The 16,041-nt window shown below is 37.6% G+C and overlaps 1 protein-coding gene and 2 long non-coding RNA genes across 3 annotated transcripts in view; 2 read left to right on the forward strand and 1 right to left on the reverse strand.

The window, feature by feature from the left end:
* LOC141380535 (uncharacterized) overlaps positions 1–16,041 on the forward strand; it is a 36,628-nt gene continuing 20,587 nt past the window's right edge. Inside the window, exon 1 of the long non-coding RNA XR_012398675.1 lies at positions 1–118. This is a non-coding gene — a long non-coding RNA (uncharacterized lncRNA). The remainder of the gene's footprint in view (positions 119–16,041) is intronic.
* LOC141380536 (uncharacterized) lies at positions 1,767–7,357 on the forward strand. Its single transcript, XR_012398677.1, has 2 exons — positions 1,767–2,954; positions 3,113–7,357. It is a non-coding gene; the product is annotated as an uncharacterized lncRNA (long non-coding RNA).
* Positions 4,477–13,513, reverse strand: zbtb39 (zinc finger and BTB domain containing 39). Its single transcript, XM_688326.10, has 3 exons — positions 13,405–13,513; positions 9,976–11,496; positions 4,477–7,745 (listed from the first exon to the last, which is right to left on the reverse strand). The coding sequence occupies exons 2-3, from the start codon at positions 11,461–11,463 to the stop codon at positions 6,858–6,860; spliced, it is 2,376 nt and encodes a 791-aa protein (XP_693418.3). The 5' UTR covers positions 11,464–11,496; positions 13,405–13,513; the 3' UTR covers positions 4,477–6,857.

The following is a 16,041-nucleotide window of genomic DNA, read 5'->3' on the forward strand; positions in this document are numbered from 1 at the left end:
GTTTACTGTGCGTTACTGGGCAACGACAGCACGAGGCACGTTCAAACTCACCTCAGGATACAAAATGCAAAATTTACACATTATACATTTATTCATCTCCACTCTGAAGAGGCACAAGGTATGTTTAGTTAGATCTTTTGTTAATTTATCGTGTTTATTGTGAAATTTGATGCGTATATTTCAACAAACGCATGTAGACTGCTGAAACTTGTCAAATCACTCAGCCCAACTGTCATATGTTCATGCAGAGATTGAGGTAAAGCTGGTTTTATTTTCGCACATTCAGACTTTATCCTTAATAATATAATTTCAGAAATGAATTATTTGCAAACTCTTGTGAAATAATATTAGCAGTGAATATCAAAGTACAGCATCATTCACAGTCAATTAAATAGTGCTAATGTTGTTTTTAAGTCATATTTACATGTGATTCAGACCCTTTATTCAAAATAGTGTAGTAGATAATATAGGGAACGTTAAATGAAGGAATGTGCCAATATAAAACCAACTTTACCTCAGTCATGCAGAGGCTGATATTCATTCCTTGCTGTGCTTTCTTTAGCTTTAAAATATAACACCATACATCTCTATCCCTCTCTTTTGGGTATATGCCGAGCTACTGCTGTTCCCATGCTGATACACTTCCGGTGACCTGTTATTGTGAAATTTTTACCATTTTATACGGTTCCTTATACAGCATCGATGTTGTAATGTCATTACAATACATTCAGTTAAATAACTTTAGCACTTATTTAGTTGCTCAAGCGTAAAACGAGACAAAAAGCTGTTTACTCGCATGCGGCCGTCAGAATCGGCAGGCTAACGCAGAAGCTCCATTGAATATACTGGGGTAAAATAAATGCTCATATTATAAAGATATGGCGGGGGAAATGTAATTTAATGCAGTGCTTCTTGTACAATCTGAGACCCACTTTAAATCGGATATCACTCAGCTTGTGGAGATCGCAGATTTTTAAAGAAAACAGACCTTAAACGCACCGGATTTTGCATTGGCATTCAATTCGCCGGAAGCGCTTAACCCAGGTTACTGGCAAATTAAAAGTCCTATTAGCATGCTTCGGCATATACCCATATACCCCATTATAATTAAGCCAGTGGCGGTTTTAGAACAGAGTAACTGGGGGAGGGGCAGGCGCCACTTGTACTTTTAGGGGGCACATTTTAACATACATCACAAACAACTTAAACAATTATTTTATTTGACAAACAACTTTGTACTGGAGGATAACACATTTTTACCATTCAAGTATAGTACTTTAACAGATGCTGTTGAAGTCGATTTATTTTGTTTTTCTTTAATTTAAAATAATGTTTTCCTATTGATTTTTAACAAACCAAGGAAATCTTTATCTCCGTATTTCCTAAAAAATTAAAACTCTTCTGCAGTTATATTAAGTCTTATTTCTTATAGTTTATCTTGTATATATATATATATATATATATATATATAAATATAAATGTATAAATAAAGGTAAAAAAGAAATAAGAAATATTTACTGTATATTTTTGATTGTCTACACAACAAACCAGTTATACTATAACTTGACTAATTATTCCAACTTTCCTAGTTAACATAACCTAATTAAGTCTTTAAATTACACTCTAGTTTTACACTGTAAAACTAAGTTTTAATAAAGTGTTTTATCTGTTCAACACTGCATTTCCTTATGTAAAATATGTACACTCAATTTCTGATTAATAATGGGCTCTGCGTAGCCTATATTAAAAGTGTTAAAATCGCTATTGAAAACAGAAGTCTAATATAATTAACAGTGGAAATTTTGAGTTTTTGAACATGGCTGAAGTTGAATCTTTTTATTACCCGTGTCAATTTGGGGGTTAACTTGGGGATTAACTTCTGAGGAATGCGGGGAACTGATGTGCATTGTCTCACAGGGAGTGACTGCGCGTGAAACCGAGAGCGCGAGAGAGAGACCTCACCTCAGTCATATCTCCGCAGTCTGCCACCGGTGGCTGATCCAGCTTCTCCGTGGCGTTTTGACATAAAAATAAACGTCTAAATTTAGGGGGGGTCAGGGGTCTGTTTTTTGTAGCCACAACAGATCAGGTGAGCAAAACAGGTTACCATTACTCTGACTGGGTTTATGTTTCACTAATACTCATTATTATTTAAATGTAGGCCTGTAGCCACCCAAGTGAAAAGGGTGGTTTCCTTTTCTTAAAAAGTGGACCTTTTTGCAGTTATTCTCCTTATTTTTTAATTTCAGAGATTTACATACTGCTTTTTAAGGACATTTTAAAGCACAATTTTTAGTTGGATTAGCTTGTCAGATGGTCATCATAACCACACTTTGTGATGTACCAATAAGGTTTTAGAATAAAGAAATATGAAAAAAAAAATTATTACATTACATTTCATTAGAAATAAAATAGAAAAAAATAAAATCTGTTTTAAATTAAAAACTGTAGTATATTATTATTTGTTAGGCAGATTACAAACTTAACTTTCCTCAGTCTTAATTTGGCCCTTTGAGTAATAAGAAAAAACACAATAAAAATAATAATGTATAACATAATGCAGATTTTTCTAGCCTCTCTTGTAAAAAAAGTGTTTAAAGGTCATGGATAACAACATTAATTTTAATATGGCTCACTTTTTGTGCTCCACATCTTTTCATTGCTCATTTTTGTTTTAAGAATAAGCTCCAAGATTTAGAATAATAGTTACTTGTAAAAGATTTTCTCTATTTAACAATACAGTAGGTCAGTAGTGAAAGATAACCTCACTTACATCAGATTCTCAAGTTTTCTTGTACAGCAGATGTTGGACTCTTGAAAAATAAAAAAAAAGTCACACCAAAGCGACACTTGGTCTTAAAGCTTTTTTTGATGGGGTATTTTCACAATTTATGATGGCACACGGTGCATCCGGAAAGTATTCATAGCGCTTCACTTTTTCCAAATTTTTTTTTGTTACCACCTTATTCCAAAATGGATTTAGTTAATTTATTTCCTCAAAATTCTACACACAATACCCCAGAATGACAATTTTTTTTTAAATTGTTGCAATTGTATTAAAAATAAAAAAGCTGAGAAATCACATGTACATCAGTATTCACAGCCTTTGCAGTGAAGCTCTAAATTTCTTTTTCCATTCTGTTTCCACTGATCATTCTTGAGATGTTTCAGCAGCTTGTCACCTGTGGTAAATTCAGTTGATTGGACATGATTTGAAAAGGCATGCACCTGTCTATATAAGGTCCCAGGGCTGACAGTGCATGTCAAGGTACAAACCAAGCATGAAGACAAAGGAACTGTCTGTAGATCTCTAAGAAAGGATTGTCATAAAGCACAAGGCTGGAGAAGGTTACAGAAAGGTTCTAATGAGCACAGTGGCCTCCATCATCTGTAAGTGGAAGATGTTTGGAACCACCAGGACTCTTTCTAAAGCTGAGTGATCGGGGGTGAAGGGCTTTAGTCAGTAAGGTGATCAATAACCCGATGGTCACTCTGTCTGGGCTCCAGCGTTCTTCTGTGGAGATAGGAGAACCTTACAGAAGGACAACCATCTGTGCAGCAATCCACTAATCAGGCCTGTATGGTAGAGTGGCCAGACGGAGGCCACTGCCTGCCTGGAATTTGCCAAAAGGCATCTGAAGGACTCTCAGACCATAAGGAACAAAATTCTCTGGTCTGATGAGACTAAAGTTGGATTTTTTGGAGTGAATGCCAGGCGTTGTTTGGAGAAAACCAGGCATTGCTCATCACCAGGCTAGTACCATCCCAACATTGAAGCATGGTGCAGCAGAAACTGGAAGACTAGTTAGGATAGAGGGAAAGATGAATGCAGCAATGTACAGAGACATCCTGAATGAAAACCTGCTTTAGAGTGCTCTTTACCTCCGACTGGGGAAATCGGAGGTAAATTTTCCAGCAGGACAATGACCCAAAGCACTCAGTGAATGTCCTTGAGGGTCCCAGCCAGATCCCAGTCCTAAATCCTGTTGAGCATCTCTAAAGAGATCTGAAAATGGCCAAAAATCCCGAAAGACAGGTGTGCCAAGCTTGTGGCATCATATTAAAAAAGACTTGAGGCTGTAATTGCTGCCAAAGGTGCATCAACAAAGTATTGAGCAAAGGCTGTGAATTTTTCTGTACATGTAATTTTTCAGGTTTTTCATTTTTAATAAATTTGCAACAATAAAAAAAATCACATTGTCATTATGGGGTACTGTGTGTAGAATTTTGAAGATGAATTTAATTGGAATACATTTTCATTTTGGAATAAGGCTGTAAGATAAAAAAGTGGAAAAATTGAAGCGCTATGAATTCTTTCCGTATGCACTGTATCAGTCAAAATAGGACAAATGAGCTTATGTATGGGACACATTTTGGACCATACCAAAGCTATAAACCTACTATGTAAATATCAGACAACAATTTAACTTATTAAACCAATGCAGTATGGCAGCTTTAAAATGACTCATTGACTAGTTTTGTAAGTACAGTTTGTTTATTCAGAACACAAGTACAACTGTTGTAAAACAGATTTCTGATACTGACATTTGAACCGATTTATAAATCATATAAATAACACAAGTAATATAAGGCAATTATTTTATGTTGAAAGTAAAATATAGTACAAAAAGGACCTGAAATTTAACACAAATGAGAGTCGATAAAGATGTCTGTCTCCTACATACCATGATAAAAACTATAATATGCATTTTTTTGCCCTAAAAAAGTGACTGATTGATAAAACGTGATGGAATATTTGAAAACACTTGGCAATTTATAAGGCTGTTCTGTTCAGCCAGTATTTTTCTGTGCTACATTTCAAATAAAGCTATCACAACACTGTCCCATTAATTTTGAAAACACGCTTTGTTGTTGTTGTTGTTGACCAGTGACATTACGTCATGAATGGACCAGTGTGACAAACTGGTTTTAAAGTGAAATTAAAATGTACAGTAATAATAAAACCTGTCCCATTTATACATAAAAAAGAGACATACTGAATAAAAGGCATATAACTGCTTGGAAATGGTACAGAAAAACATCTCAGCATTCAGAAGAGAGCCTATATTCTTTCCCACATGACAACACGGTTTGTACTGAAACATGTAAACTAACATAAAATGTACCGAGAAAGTGAACACTGCCGTAAGAAACAACTGATATATTAGCACCTCAGTCTAAATCCCTTATTTTCCAAATAACGTTCATTGATGGTGTTAAAAAATTATTTATGTACAACAGACTATACAAACTCTATGGTACTGCATCTCAAAAACCAGTTGCTATTTCTAAATGATACTTAACACTACTATAAAAATAACAGCTATTCTGTAACAGAAAAGTACCTTTATTTATTTATTTATTTAAAAAGTGACCCTTTTTATATCCTTGACCTAGAGCACTGCTGTATTTATCAGAAAAAGTAGAAACAAAGTTGGTTTATTCTCAACGCTCACTTGCGTTTGTGCTTCTCTAGAGCCTTAGCTTATTGTGAAAGACTGCCGGAAGAGTAAATAGAGGTAATTGCACATCAGCACTTGGACATCCTGTTAAAGATGAGTTGGATTAACCCTTTATAGGCCACTCACTGAGATATTAAAACCCATGGAGTGTTACTGGACGTTATTAAAAGACTTTTGTGTCTAAAAAACATATTATATTGTAATAAAAGTCATTAAAGTTACCATATTTGAAATTTTTCTTAGCCCAATAAAGAGATAAAACATAAATGCGACTTTGGAGACGTTTGGCTGAATTTGTTGGAGTTAATCTGAACTCCCTAGCTCATCCAATGTGGGTGACTTTTCTTCTTCAGTAGTCCATCAGTACAGATTTAGCTGAAACTTTAGTAGTTTATGGTTACTGGTATGAATTGGAAGTTGCTGAGACTTTTTTTTTCAGTATGTTGATGTACTTCCAACTAAAACTGAATATTGAGTAGGGGGCGGGGCTTTCTTTTTGCACATCATCCACAAATAGCAAACTAATGGTTAGAGGGGCGTGGCTAAGACTAATGTGGTTGAAGTCAGAAGGACTGCCACTCCAAACACAGAAGCAAATGGTCAGACGTTGATCAAAGATTACCAAAACAAACTGTCTTCTTTAGTGGATTAAATTGCACTTGCTAAGGCAGCTAGCTCTATATTTTATTTTGATGGTCCATTTGACTATTAGTAGACTGTCTGCTTAATATTTGCTGATACTGCTCCTTCAAACAGATATTCAACTGACTGTAAGAAACTTTGCAAGTTCATGTCAACTTTCACTAAACTGACAGTGAACTATTAGTTAGAAATAGAGAATTAGTTGACATGTAGATGCAATGTAACATAAATTTAACCAATGAACCATCAAAGTATGACCCGTGTTTATATTAATGACCTAAACTTATTTTAGGAACAAATTTCACTTTAAATGAATGAGTTAGAACAGATAAGAGAATGAAAAGCAGCCAAAAAGTGCTGTTTGGTCAAACAACTCACTGTATTCTTGGCAAAAGTTTGAAAAGCTACAGTAAAAGATACTTTTGATATGTTTATTTTAGTTATGACTATGCAGAGACTCTAAAATGTAAAGAAGAAGGCATGAGAAAATATATTTAAAAAAACAAGGTGCTTTCAAAAAAGTTTGATTTCCAATGTGTCTCTCTTGCCATCAAGTGGTCAAGTATTAGCATTACATCTCTTAAAATAAAGATCTGCCTTTAATTTAATCTTTAAAAAAAAAAAGGGTTCTGCACACGACGACACAAACACACCAAACACGGAGTTATTACATTCTAAGTCTACTCATCCTCAACGACAAACTGAGTAAGTAAACCGGGCACACAGTGTGACGGAGAGATTTTCAGCTGTTTTTCAGGTGTCCAGATTTGGGACGGGGTCTTTAGAGTGGTCGTTATACATAAAGGTCTCCTCAATGTTAAAATCGGCTGGCAGCTGGTCTTTATGGACCTCCATGTGCGAAGAAACCATCTTAAGTGTGGAGAAAAACAGCCCGCAGACGGTGCAGCGGTACATGAGCGCACCCGAGTGCGTCTTCAGGTGGCAGATCATGGTGGAACGGCCACGGAAAAACCGTAGACATACTTTGCACTGATACGGTTTCTCACCTGTATGAATTCGGAGGTGATAGGTAAACTCGCCCGAGTGTGCGAAATGTTTACCGCAATAACGACAACGATATAATTTTTCTCTAAGCCCTGCGGCTCCGATGGAATTGCCATTTAAAACAAGTCCGGTTGGGAAATGTCCACCGGGAGCTATTTTGTCCTGTAGGTTGAAACCTACATTAAAACCTCCTTTACCGGAACCGCCCGGCTCTAAAGGAGAACTGGAGGACGAGGAGTATTCAAGAAGCTGGTCTGCCTTGCGTTTTCCTGGCCATACCTGACCGCCCTGGAGCTCGTTTGTATGCATGCTGAGATGGTAATGAAACGCCGCCTCAGAGCGGAAGGTTTGTGGGCACAGAAAGCATCGCAGCTCGGCCTGGCCTTCTCCGCTGGTCTCCGGACTGCCGTCGACTTGTTTCATTGAAGCTTCTTCTTCCTCCGCATGTAGAGACAGGTGCCGGTCCAGCTGAGAGCTCTCTAGGAAGGGGCTGGAGCATTGTGGACAGGTGTAAATAGGAAAGAGGTGTGTGAGTGTGTGCCACAGGAGGGCGCAACGTGAGGGCTGAGAGAGCTGGCACACTCCACAGCGCAATGTCCTTAAGCATGCGTGGCTCTGGACGTGGTCTCTGACAGCCTGAGGGGAAAAAGTAAATAATATGGTATTAATTTAAATGCATCAATAGAATTAACTGCCAGTGTTGTACAACATTATCTTTGATAAGTATCATCTTTGTAGGGGCAGAGATTTAAGCTGTCAGAATATTCATTCTTTTTTTCTTTGCCTTAGTCTCTTATTTATTAGAGGTCGCCACAGCTGAATGAACTACCAACTATTCCGACATATGTTTTACACAGCGCATGCCCATCCAGCTGCAACCCAGTACTGGGAAACATCCGTACACTCTCATATTCATTCACACACTCGTACACTATGGTCAGTTTAGTTCATCCCATTCACCTACAGTGTATGTTTTTGGACTGTGGGGAAACCCGAGCACCAGAGGGAAACCCACGCCAACACAGGGAGAACATGCAAACTACACACAGAAATGCCAACTGGCCCAGCTGGGACTCAAACCAGCGACCTTCTTGCTGTGAGGCAACAGTGCTAACCACTGAGTCACCATGCCATGCACATTTTTAATTGTGGTGAAATGGAATTGTTTATATACTATTGCGTTATTTTCCTAGGTTTTTCTGGATTTATTAGCTATGTGTTTGGTGTAATATTTTTATATTTATTCTATAAAGGTCTTGTAACATGTCTGTCCAATTGTAAAATAAAATTTTGGAATTTAGAGAAGTTCTTTCCAGAAAAGGACAAATATAATATCAAATGTTGTTGCTGACTCAAGTTTAATGACTGAAAAAAAAAAAAAATTAAAATTCAACCAAATTAAATGATAAAATTGGTAACAATTGATTGGTGATTGGTGAAAAACATTTGCAATATATCCTGATATCGGCATCCGTGTATCTATATAGTTTTGCCGCAAAAAATGTCATGGTACTTGCGCTGTATCAATATTTTTTCCCTACGCCTATTTTTTGTTTTTCAAATTTATCCACTGTGAAGAACTTTTTCAAAAAGCTACATTTATGTGCATAAAAATCGCATCTCGGTGTGTACATAATGCCGAACAGAGAGAAAAAAAGTCATGTATGCATGTTTCCCAGTACTGGGTTGCAGCTGGAAGGGTATCCGCTGTTTAAAACGTATGCTGGATAAGTTGGCGGTAATAAATAAATAAATGCAAATTTCCAAAAATCGTAAAATGAAAATTACTTTTTGAGAAGTAAAAGTTCATTTTGATAACAAAAATTAAAAATTGCAAAGGGTAAAAATGAGATTTGAAAAATAAAATTGAAATTAGCAAACAAAAAACTGCAAATAAAAATCAAGCAGTGCAAAAAAAAAAAAGAAAACTAAATATTTGCAATCATAAAAAAACTAAATATATTTGCAAAACATTTATTATATCACTGCCTTTACAAAACCCGTCTGGTCAATTTCAATGCTCACTTTGATTTGCTCTTGTAGTCAACCGTGAGTTTGCAATGCTGTTTCACGTGAAGAAAAAGGGGGCAGAGTCAAGAGAACTTGGGTGTTTATGGCAGGCCCATACCTGCCTCTATTTAAACCATGTCATCAGTTGGAGACACAGTATCACCGAGGGTCTTACAGCCCAGAAGGTCCGGGCCTGCTTTAAATGCCCAAGTTCCCTTGACTCCGCCCCCTTGTCATTTCAGGGCCACTAAGTGAAACGCGCAGAAACATGAAGTGCAAAGTGAGAACAGCATCCCAAACTCTCGGTTGACTACAAAAGCAAATCAAACTGAGCATTCACCAACTAACTGAATGGGTTTTGTAAAAACAATGCTATAACAAATGTTTTGCAAATATATTTCGTTTTTTTTTTTTAATTGCAAATATTTTAGATTTTTTTGCACTGCTTGATTTTTATTTGCAGTTCTTTTTTGTTTGCAAATTTATTTTTATTTCTCAACTTAATTTTCCATTTAAGTTTTTTATTTTTGTTATCAAAAGGAACTTTAATTTCTCAAACATTCATTTTCGCTTTGCGATTTTTGGAGATCTGCATTTTTTTGCTCAATACTTTATTTTTTGTTTGAAAAACTTTTTATTTGCAAGTTTACATGGCCCTAGATTAACTCCATATGGTTACCCCTGTTCCTGGAGATCTATCTTCCAACAGAATTCAGCTGCAACCAAGATCAAATACACCTGAAGCAGCACTTGATAATTACAGACAGGTGTTTTTTTGCGAGTTGCGACTGAAATCTGCAGGAAGGAAGATCAGGAACAGGAACAGGGTTGGTCTTAAAAACAGAGCTCCAATTACCTTGAAGTCATTGGCTATGGATTTAGCACAGACGGCGCACTGCAGTTCCCCTCCTTGCCTTTGGGCGGCTCCGTTCATCTGCTCAGGGTTTTGCGGGACACATTTGGCTGCTGACTGACGTCTGTGGTGAATCAGCGCCATCTCAGTCCTAAACTGGTGCTCGCAAACGTCACACGAGAAGAGCAAGATGCCCACATGAGTGAGTGCATGTGCAACACCAGCGGCACGGTCCGAGAAGGATGCGCCACACACCTGACAAGAACCCGAATCCGAAAGGTGCGTCTCCGCATGAGTCCGAATGATGCCATTTTCTGCGGGAAGCAGCATCCCACATGATTTACACGGCAGAGATGGAGACATCTGCCCAAGAGATGCACCATTTTCACCGTTCTCAATACACATCAAGTCCTCGTCGTCCTCCTCCTCCACTATAAAGTGTTCCTCTTCGTCACTCAGCTCAATGATGTCCTCAGAAAGAGCTCGCCATTGATCACCACTCTCCGTCTGCTCCTCCTGAACACTTGACCTCTTCCTAGCATCATCTTCCTCAAAAAAATCGGACTCTTTGATTGGTCCTGCAACAGCACTAAGTTGCAAACTATCCAACGGGTCAATGGAGGATGATGAAGGAGCGCAGGTTTCTCCAACAACCTGAGCTGAAGAATCAGGAACTGAACATGTTTCCTGAGCCCCAAATGTTGGTTTGCTACCATTAATGACAACCTGGTCTACTGAGTTACTTCCCCTATTTTCTTCATCATCGTCTTCTTCATCCTCTTGCTTGAGCTGCAAAGTGAGGCCTGGAAGGGTGTCTGCAGAACGGTTACTATCTGACGGGCTTGGCTTGTTTATTTCCTGTTGGCTGTAACCCAAATGTACCTGCAAGTCTTCGTTTTTTGGTGATTGTGCGGCCAGATGGGATCGATTCAACCTGCCGTTTCTGACCTGGGAAACTGGAGATGGAGTTACAGGTGTTGGAGCGGCTGAAGACGACAGGGAAGAGCAGGACGCTGCGGAAGACGAGCAAACGGATGCAGCCACCGCATTAGTAGACACCATATCACTCTCCAAGTCTCCATCGCCTGTGGTGTTTCCAGAGCTGGAGCTTTGTAGGTCAGGAAAGGTGGCGTGGCAAGCGTTCACCAACTCCCTCACGCCGAGCCTTTCCGCCAACTCATACAACACACCCACATCGATCAAGTCTGTGAAAATCTCCCCCGTGTAGATAAACGTCAGCACCTTCTCGAAATTGGAGGCCGAGACGAAATCCACAGAGAAGGTGGTGGGAACGGCACCCTGGCTGCTGGAGCATCTGGAGAAGAGGCTGTTGAAGTGCGTGCAGGAACATGCTAAGACTGCGCGATGAGCCGGAAAAGAGCGCCCCCCGACCTGGAGGATGATGTCACAGAGGAGGCGAGACAGGCGGCAGCGGTTGAGCTCGGAGAGGAGACGGGCCGCGTGGCCGGAGCCCTGCAGCCTGATCCGCATGCCTGCCAATGTTGACCAAAGCCAGGATGTGGACTAAAAAAACAGAGAATCATGACATGAGATTCAGATTCAATTATAATGGTCCTCTTTTCACAAGAGTTTTAGCCAATCATTGAGTCAGTTTGTTTATTTGTGTAAATGTGTCAAATTTTATTTATTCAGTTTTTTTTATTAATTTCAGTATAATTATTAACTATTGACAAAACATTTTTCCTCTAAACTTTAAGGCTCTGTTTTTAAAAAAACATTAATCTAATAACTTTGCTTGTACATGTTTTTACTACAAAAGTCTACCCCATTTAAGTATAGTACAGGATCAATTCTATGAGGACATACGACTTCTCATTAGCATTAGTAAACCAAAGGGAATGGCTTTTGTTACCGAGTTGTATTCTTCAAATTTAATGACCATCTTTACATAAAATTTTTGTAAGAAAGTTAATTAGCTGATTGGTCTAAAACAGTGGTTCTCAAACATTGGTACGTGTAGCACTAGTGGTGCGCAAGCTTCCTTCTAGTGGTAGGCAAAGGAATCGCTGAATAATTCAAATTAAAAAAAAAAAAAAAAAACCTTAATATAATTAAAATAAAAAATACACTTTTAACCCTTTAATGTGTAAAATGACACTGATGTGATTAGTAAATTGATTTTAATAAGCTAAACCTTTTATTTTATTTACAATTTTTTAATGTTTGTTATGTATTCTGTCATGTGAAGCTAATTTCTCCCCCATATTTGTAATAGTTGTTGGGGGCGTATCTCATATTTTTATATCCCAATGCTGACAGGTCATTATGGTGGTACTTGGAGCAACATTTTTTTCTTTTACTTTTTTTTTCTGGTACTTGGTGAAAAAAGTTTGAGAACCACTGGTCTAAAATAGCAGATAAGAAAAACATATCGTTATCTGTCCAATTTTGCAGATAAAGAGATTTCCGGTTAACCGTAATACAAGAATTATTCAAAAAAATTGCTTTATGTGGGGGGAGAAATTGTGCATATAACACAACTTCCACGCTTTAAGAGCTTGTTGATAAAAATTGGACAATGTTACTGGTAGTTTATTAAGAGTAATCACATGATAGTAAAAACGCAATCCTCCAACCTTTTTGAAAGTATTATATAGTATAAAAAATTGAATCTCATTTCAATAAACAATCCCTAAGCCATTTAACTTAAAATTTATAATTTCACAAAAAAAAAAAAAAAAAAACTCCATCTTTTCTTGGGCCTTGAAGAATTTCCTTTCCTTTCTGAAATTGTATAAAGATATGACAGGTGCTTGAAAAAGTAAGAGGACTTCCAAAACGTCAGCCAAAACGTTGTTAGGGAAGCAAAATTTTATTTTGATGAAAGATAATGAAGGTGACCCCTTTTATCACAAAGTGTGCATATAAAAATACACAAGGCACCTAAAAACAAAAATGTATTCATATTTACCTGCAGTTTCTACAAAATACGCCCACTTTACCTACGTTTATCACCAACTAGTTTCAACATAGAAAGTCAAACTGAAAGACTTATGTATAACGTTAGTAAAAATAATAATAATTTATAAAAAATCAATTACAAATGCACACATTTAATTGAATTAAATTCATAACGGAATTATACAACCCCTGAACAACGGATCCTAACAAAGATATTATAGACCACACACAAACAGGCTTTTTTAATGACACGTTTGTAACCCCTCTGTATCCAAAATATATTTGGGTTTGTGCAACACAGATTTTAAGATGCAATGACACTGTTCAATGCATGCTTGTTTATTTTGTGCCATACTAGTTTAGCCGTAGCTAACCGGTTGCTATTGGATTCCGTTAGCATGCACGGCTAACTAGCACTTCCCGATTCATCTGTAGTGGTGGATATTAAACTGACCACTGCGCCACTGATTGGTACACAGAAACGGAATAACAACTCATATGTTTGCTTACCCATATAGTGCTGCTAGATTGCGTAAGGTTAATAATCTCAATCGGGTCCTGTTAGCCCAGACAGTCGTCCATGCATAGACACGGGCGGTGTCTCAATACCTAGTGAGCTGGCTACCTAGATCACTCGGTTGATTTAGAACGCGTGTGTGATGGCCAAAATGCAGTCTAAGTGCTTGATATGTTTTTTAAAACACGACCATTTTCTCATAAAGGACTAAAAAAATTCAACACCAAAGCAGAGGGAAGGAGCGCCTCAAATGGAGAAACTTGTTATCCTATGCAATAAACGTCAACGTTTCACTAGGAAACATGTTTATTTAGGCTAATATTGTGTTGCAAAGAGTCAGTTTTACTGCTAAATGAGGAAATTGGATTTTTAACTATCAAAAGACTTTATTAAAACATGAACTATAACCATTTTTAACATGTAAAATGATTTTAAATTAAATTTTGTCGGTTACAATCTTTTTTAGATTCAGTGGGGTCCACTGTGAACATTAGGCCTATTAGGGAATCTAATGTTTAACATCAGTGCATCAATTGTTCATTCATTTCATGAATTATTTTTAATTGAGTATCTCTACATTTTTATTATTTCGTATGCAGGCCTGTAGCCAGCCCAGTGAAAGAGGGGGTTCTTTTTTTCTCAAAAAGTAAACCTTTTTGCAATTATATGCATCATTTTCTATTTAACTATGAGATTTAAATAAATTTTAAACACTATTTATAGCTAAATTAGCTTGTTGGTTGGTCATCATAACCACTTTTTGATGTACCAAAATTATTTACTTAAAATTTCAAATAAAGAAATATGAAAAAATACTTAATTTTAAAATACAGATTTGTTACATCATATATCAATAGAAAAAATATATATGAGTTCATTTTAAATGAAAACAAGCCTATTGTCATTTATTAGGCAAATTATAATAAACAAACTGGCCAGTACATTCAACTTTTCCTGACCATAATGTAGAGATTTACAATTTCTAGCCTCTCTTGTAAAAAAAAAGTACATTTGAAAATTCATGGATAACAACAATAGCCAAATTAGTATTTAAATGAATTTTAATATGAGTCGTTACTGGTGCTTCACTCCTTTTTAATTTACATTGCTGACAGGTTCTCTGTCCTGTCTAATTTTAATAATCCATGTTTTCTGAAGTTCCATGTCCTGTGGAAATGATGTATTCTCTTTACTTTGATGGCCAAATGATCGATATTCAGCTGTTCTTATGAATTCACCGTAGTGAATTCTGCAGGACTAAAGCAGGTCACACACCGGATGCGCCGCTTAGCGCTTCAATACGGTGCACACATGACAGTTAAAAGTATCGCACAACAGATGCGCACATTCGCATGATATTTAACATGAAACTATACAGTTGGCGCTCTGTGGTGTGGCAGAAATATGAACAGTGTTCTGAGTTGTGGCTGGGCGCCACAGACAGCCGCCGACTTGCAGCGCCAGTGTGTGTATCCTGAAAGAGCCCAATGTTTAGAATTCTGAAATGCATGTCGCTAAGTGGCGCTACGTGATGCGGCGCTTCTGGTGTGTGACCCCTTTAACCCTCGCAGCCTTGTCTTTGATTTGTATTGGCCGCGGGTTGAATAAGGCAGATTAGTAATGAATCAAAGTACTTTGATTTCTGTAATGTATTCAAACTTTAATTGAACAAATAAATTATAGTTTATTTAGAAACCTACACCAATCGGAATCTGCTGTGGACAGCATCATGTGGTCAGATGTGGAAATTCATTATGGTTTTTCTCTAGACCAGGGCTGTTTCTCAATTCCAAGAATGCAGAGAATGGACTTGTGTTCTTGTGGAGACCGGTCTTGCCAGGTGTCCTTGGAAGAACGAACTCAGGAGATCACGAGGGCAGAGAATGCGTCCTTTGAGAAATGGGATGCTGCGTTCTTCCTGATGGTCACATGACCTTCACGCGTTTTAAATGGAAATTATTTAAAAATTACAGCACTCATACAACGATTTATTGTTTTCCCTTCTCTTCAAAATATATACTTTGCGTAAAAACATTATAAATATACTCTGCACAATATAAATATACCTAATTTTAATACGAATTTCAGCAAACAAACACCCTTAATGTGTTTATTCCTTTATTAAGATATTCATGTTAATGTTTACTTTTACTGTTTCATTTAGGGAAACTCCTGAGGTAAATAAGTGATATCTCTGAACTTTAATAATAAATCTAAATTAAATGCTGCGCTTCCCACCTCCAGTCGCAATGACTTCTGGGACCTCCAGAGCGAGATCGGTGCTCAAGTCTGCATCGGTGCGTCCTCGATATCAAGATCACATCCGGGAAGTTTCACGCGTCCTCCGTACTTGCGGTCTTGAGTATTGAAACTGAACTTAGGCAGCTGATGATGACGTTGTACGAGAACACGAGGACGCATATTGAGAAACAGCCCAGGAGTGCCTAATCCTGTTCCTGGAGATCTACCTTCCTGCAGACTTCAGCTGCAACCTTGATCAAACACACCTGTCTGTACACCTGTCTGTAATTAGCAAGTGCTTCTTCAGATCTGACTAATGCCGCAGTCACACTAGAGTGTGTGTGTGCGAAATTCCATTATATGGCGCTGCGAAAAGGGGCAGAATTAAA

This window comes from Danio rerio, chromosome 23, assembly GCF_049306965.1.
Source record: "Danio rerio strain Tuebingen ecotype United States chromosome 23, GRCz12tu, whole genome shotgun sequence".
Taxonomy (NCBI): Eukaryota; Metazoa; Chordata; class Actinopteri; order Cypriniformes; family Danionidae; genus Danio; species Danio rerio.

Excerpts from the sequence above, each read along its gene's own strand:
- zbtb39 (XM_688326.10), bottom strand. The coding sequence starts at position 11,463 with ATGCGGATCAGGCTGCAGGGCTCCGGCCACGCGGCCCGTCTCCTCTCC. Across the intron at positions 7,746-9,975 it reads CCATAGCCAATGACTTCAAG|GCTGTCAGAGACCACGTCCA; the intron begins GTAATTGGAGCT and ends TTTTCCCCTCAG.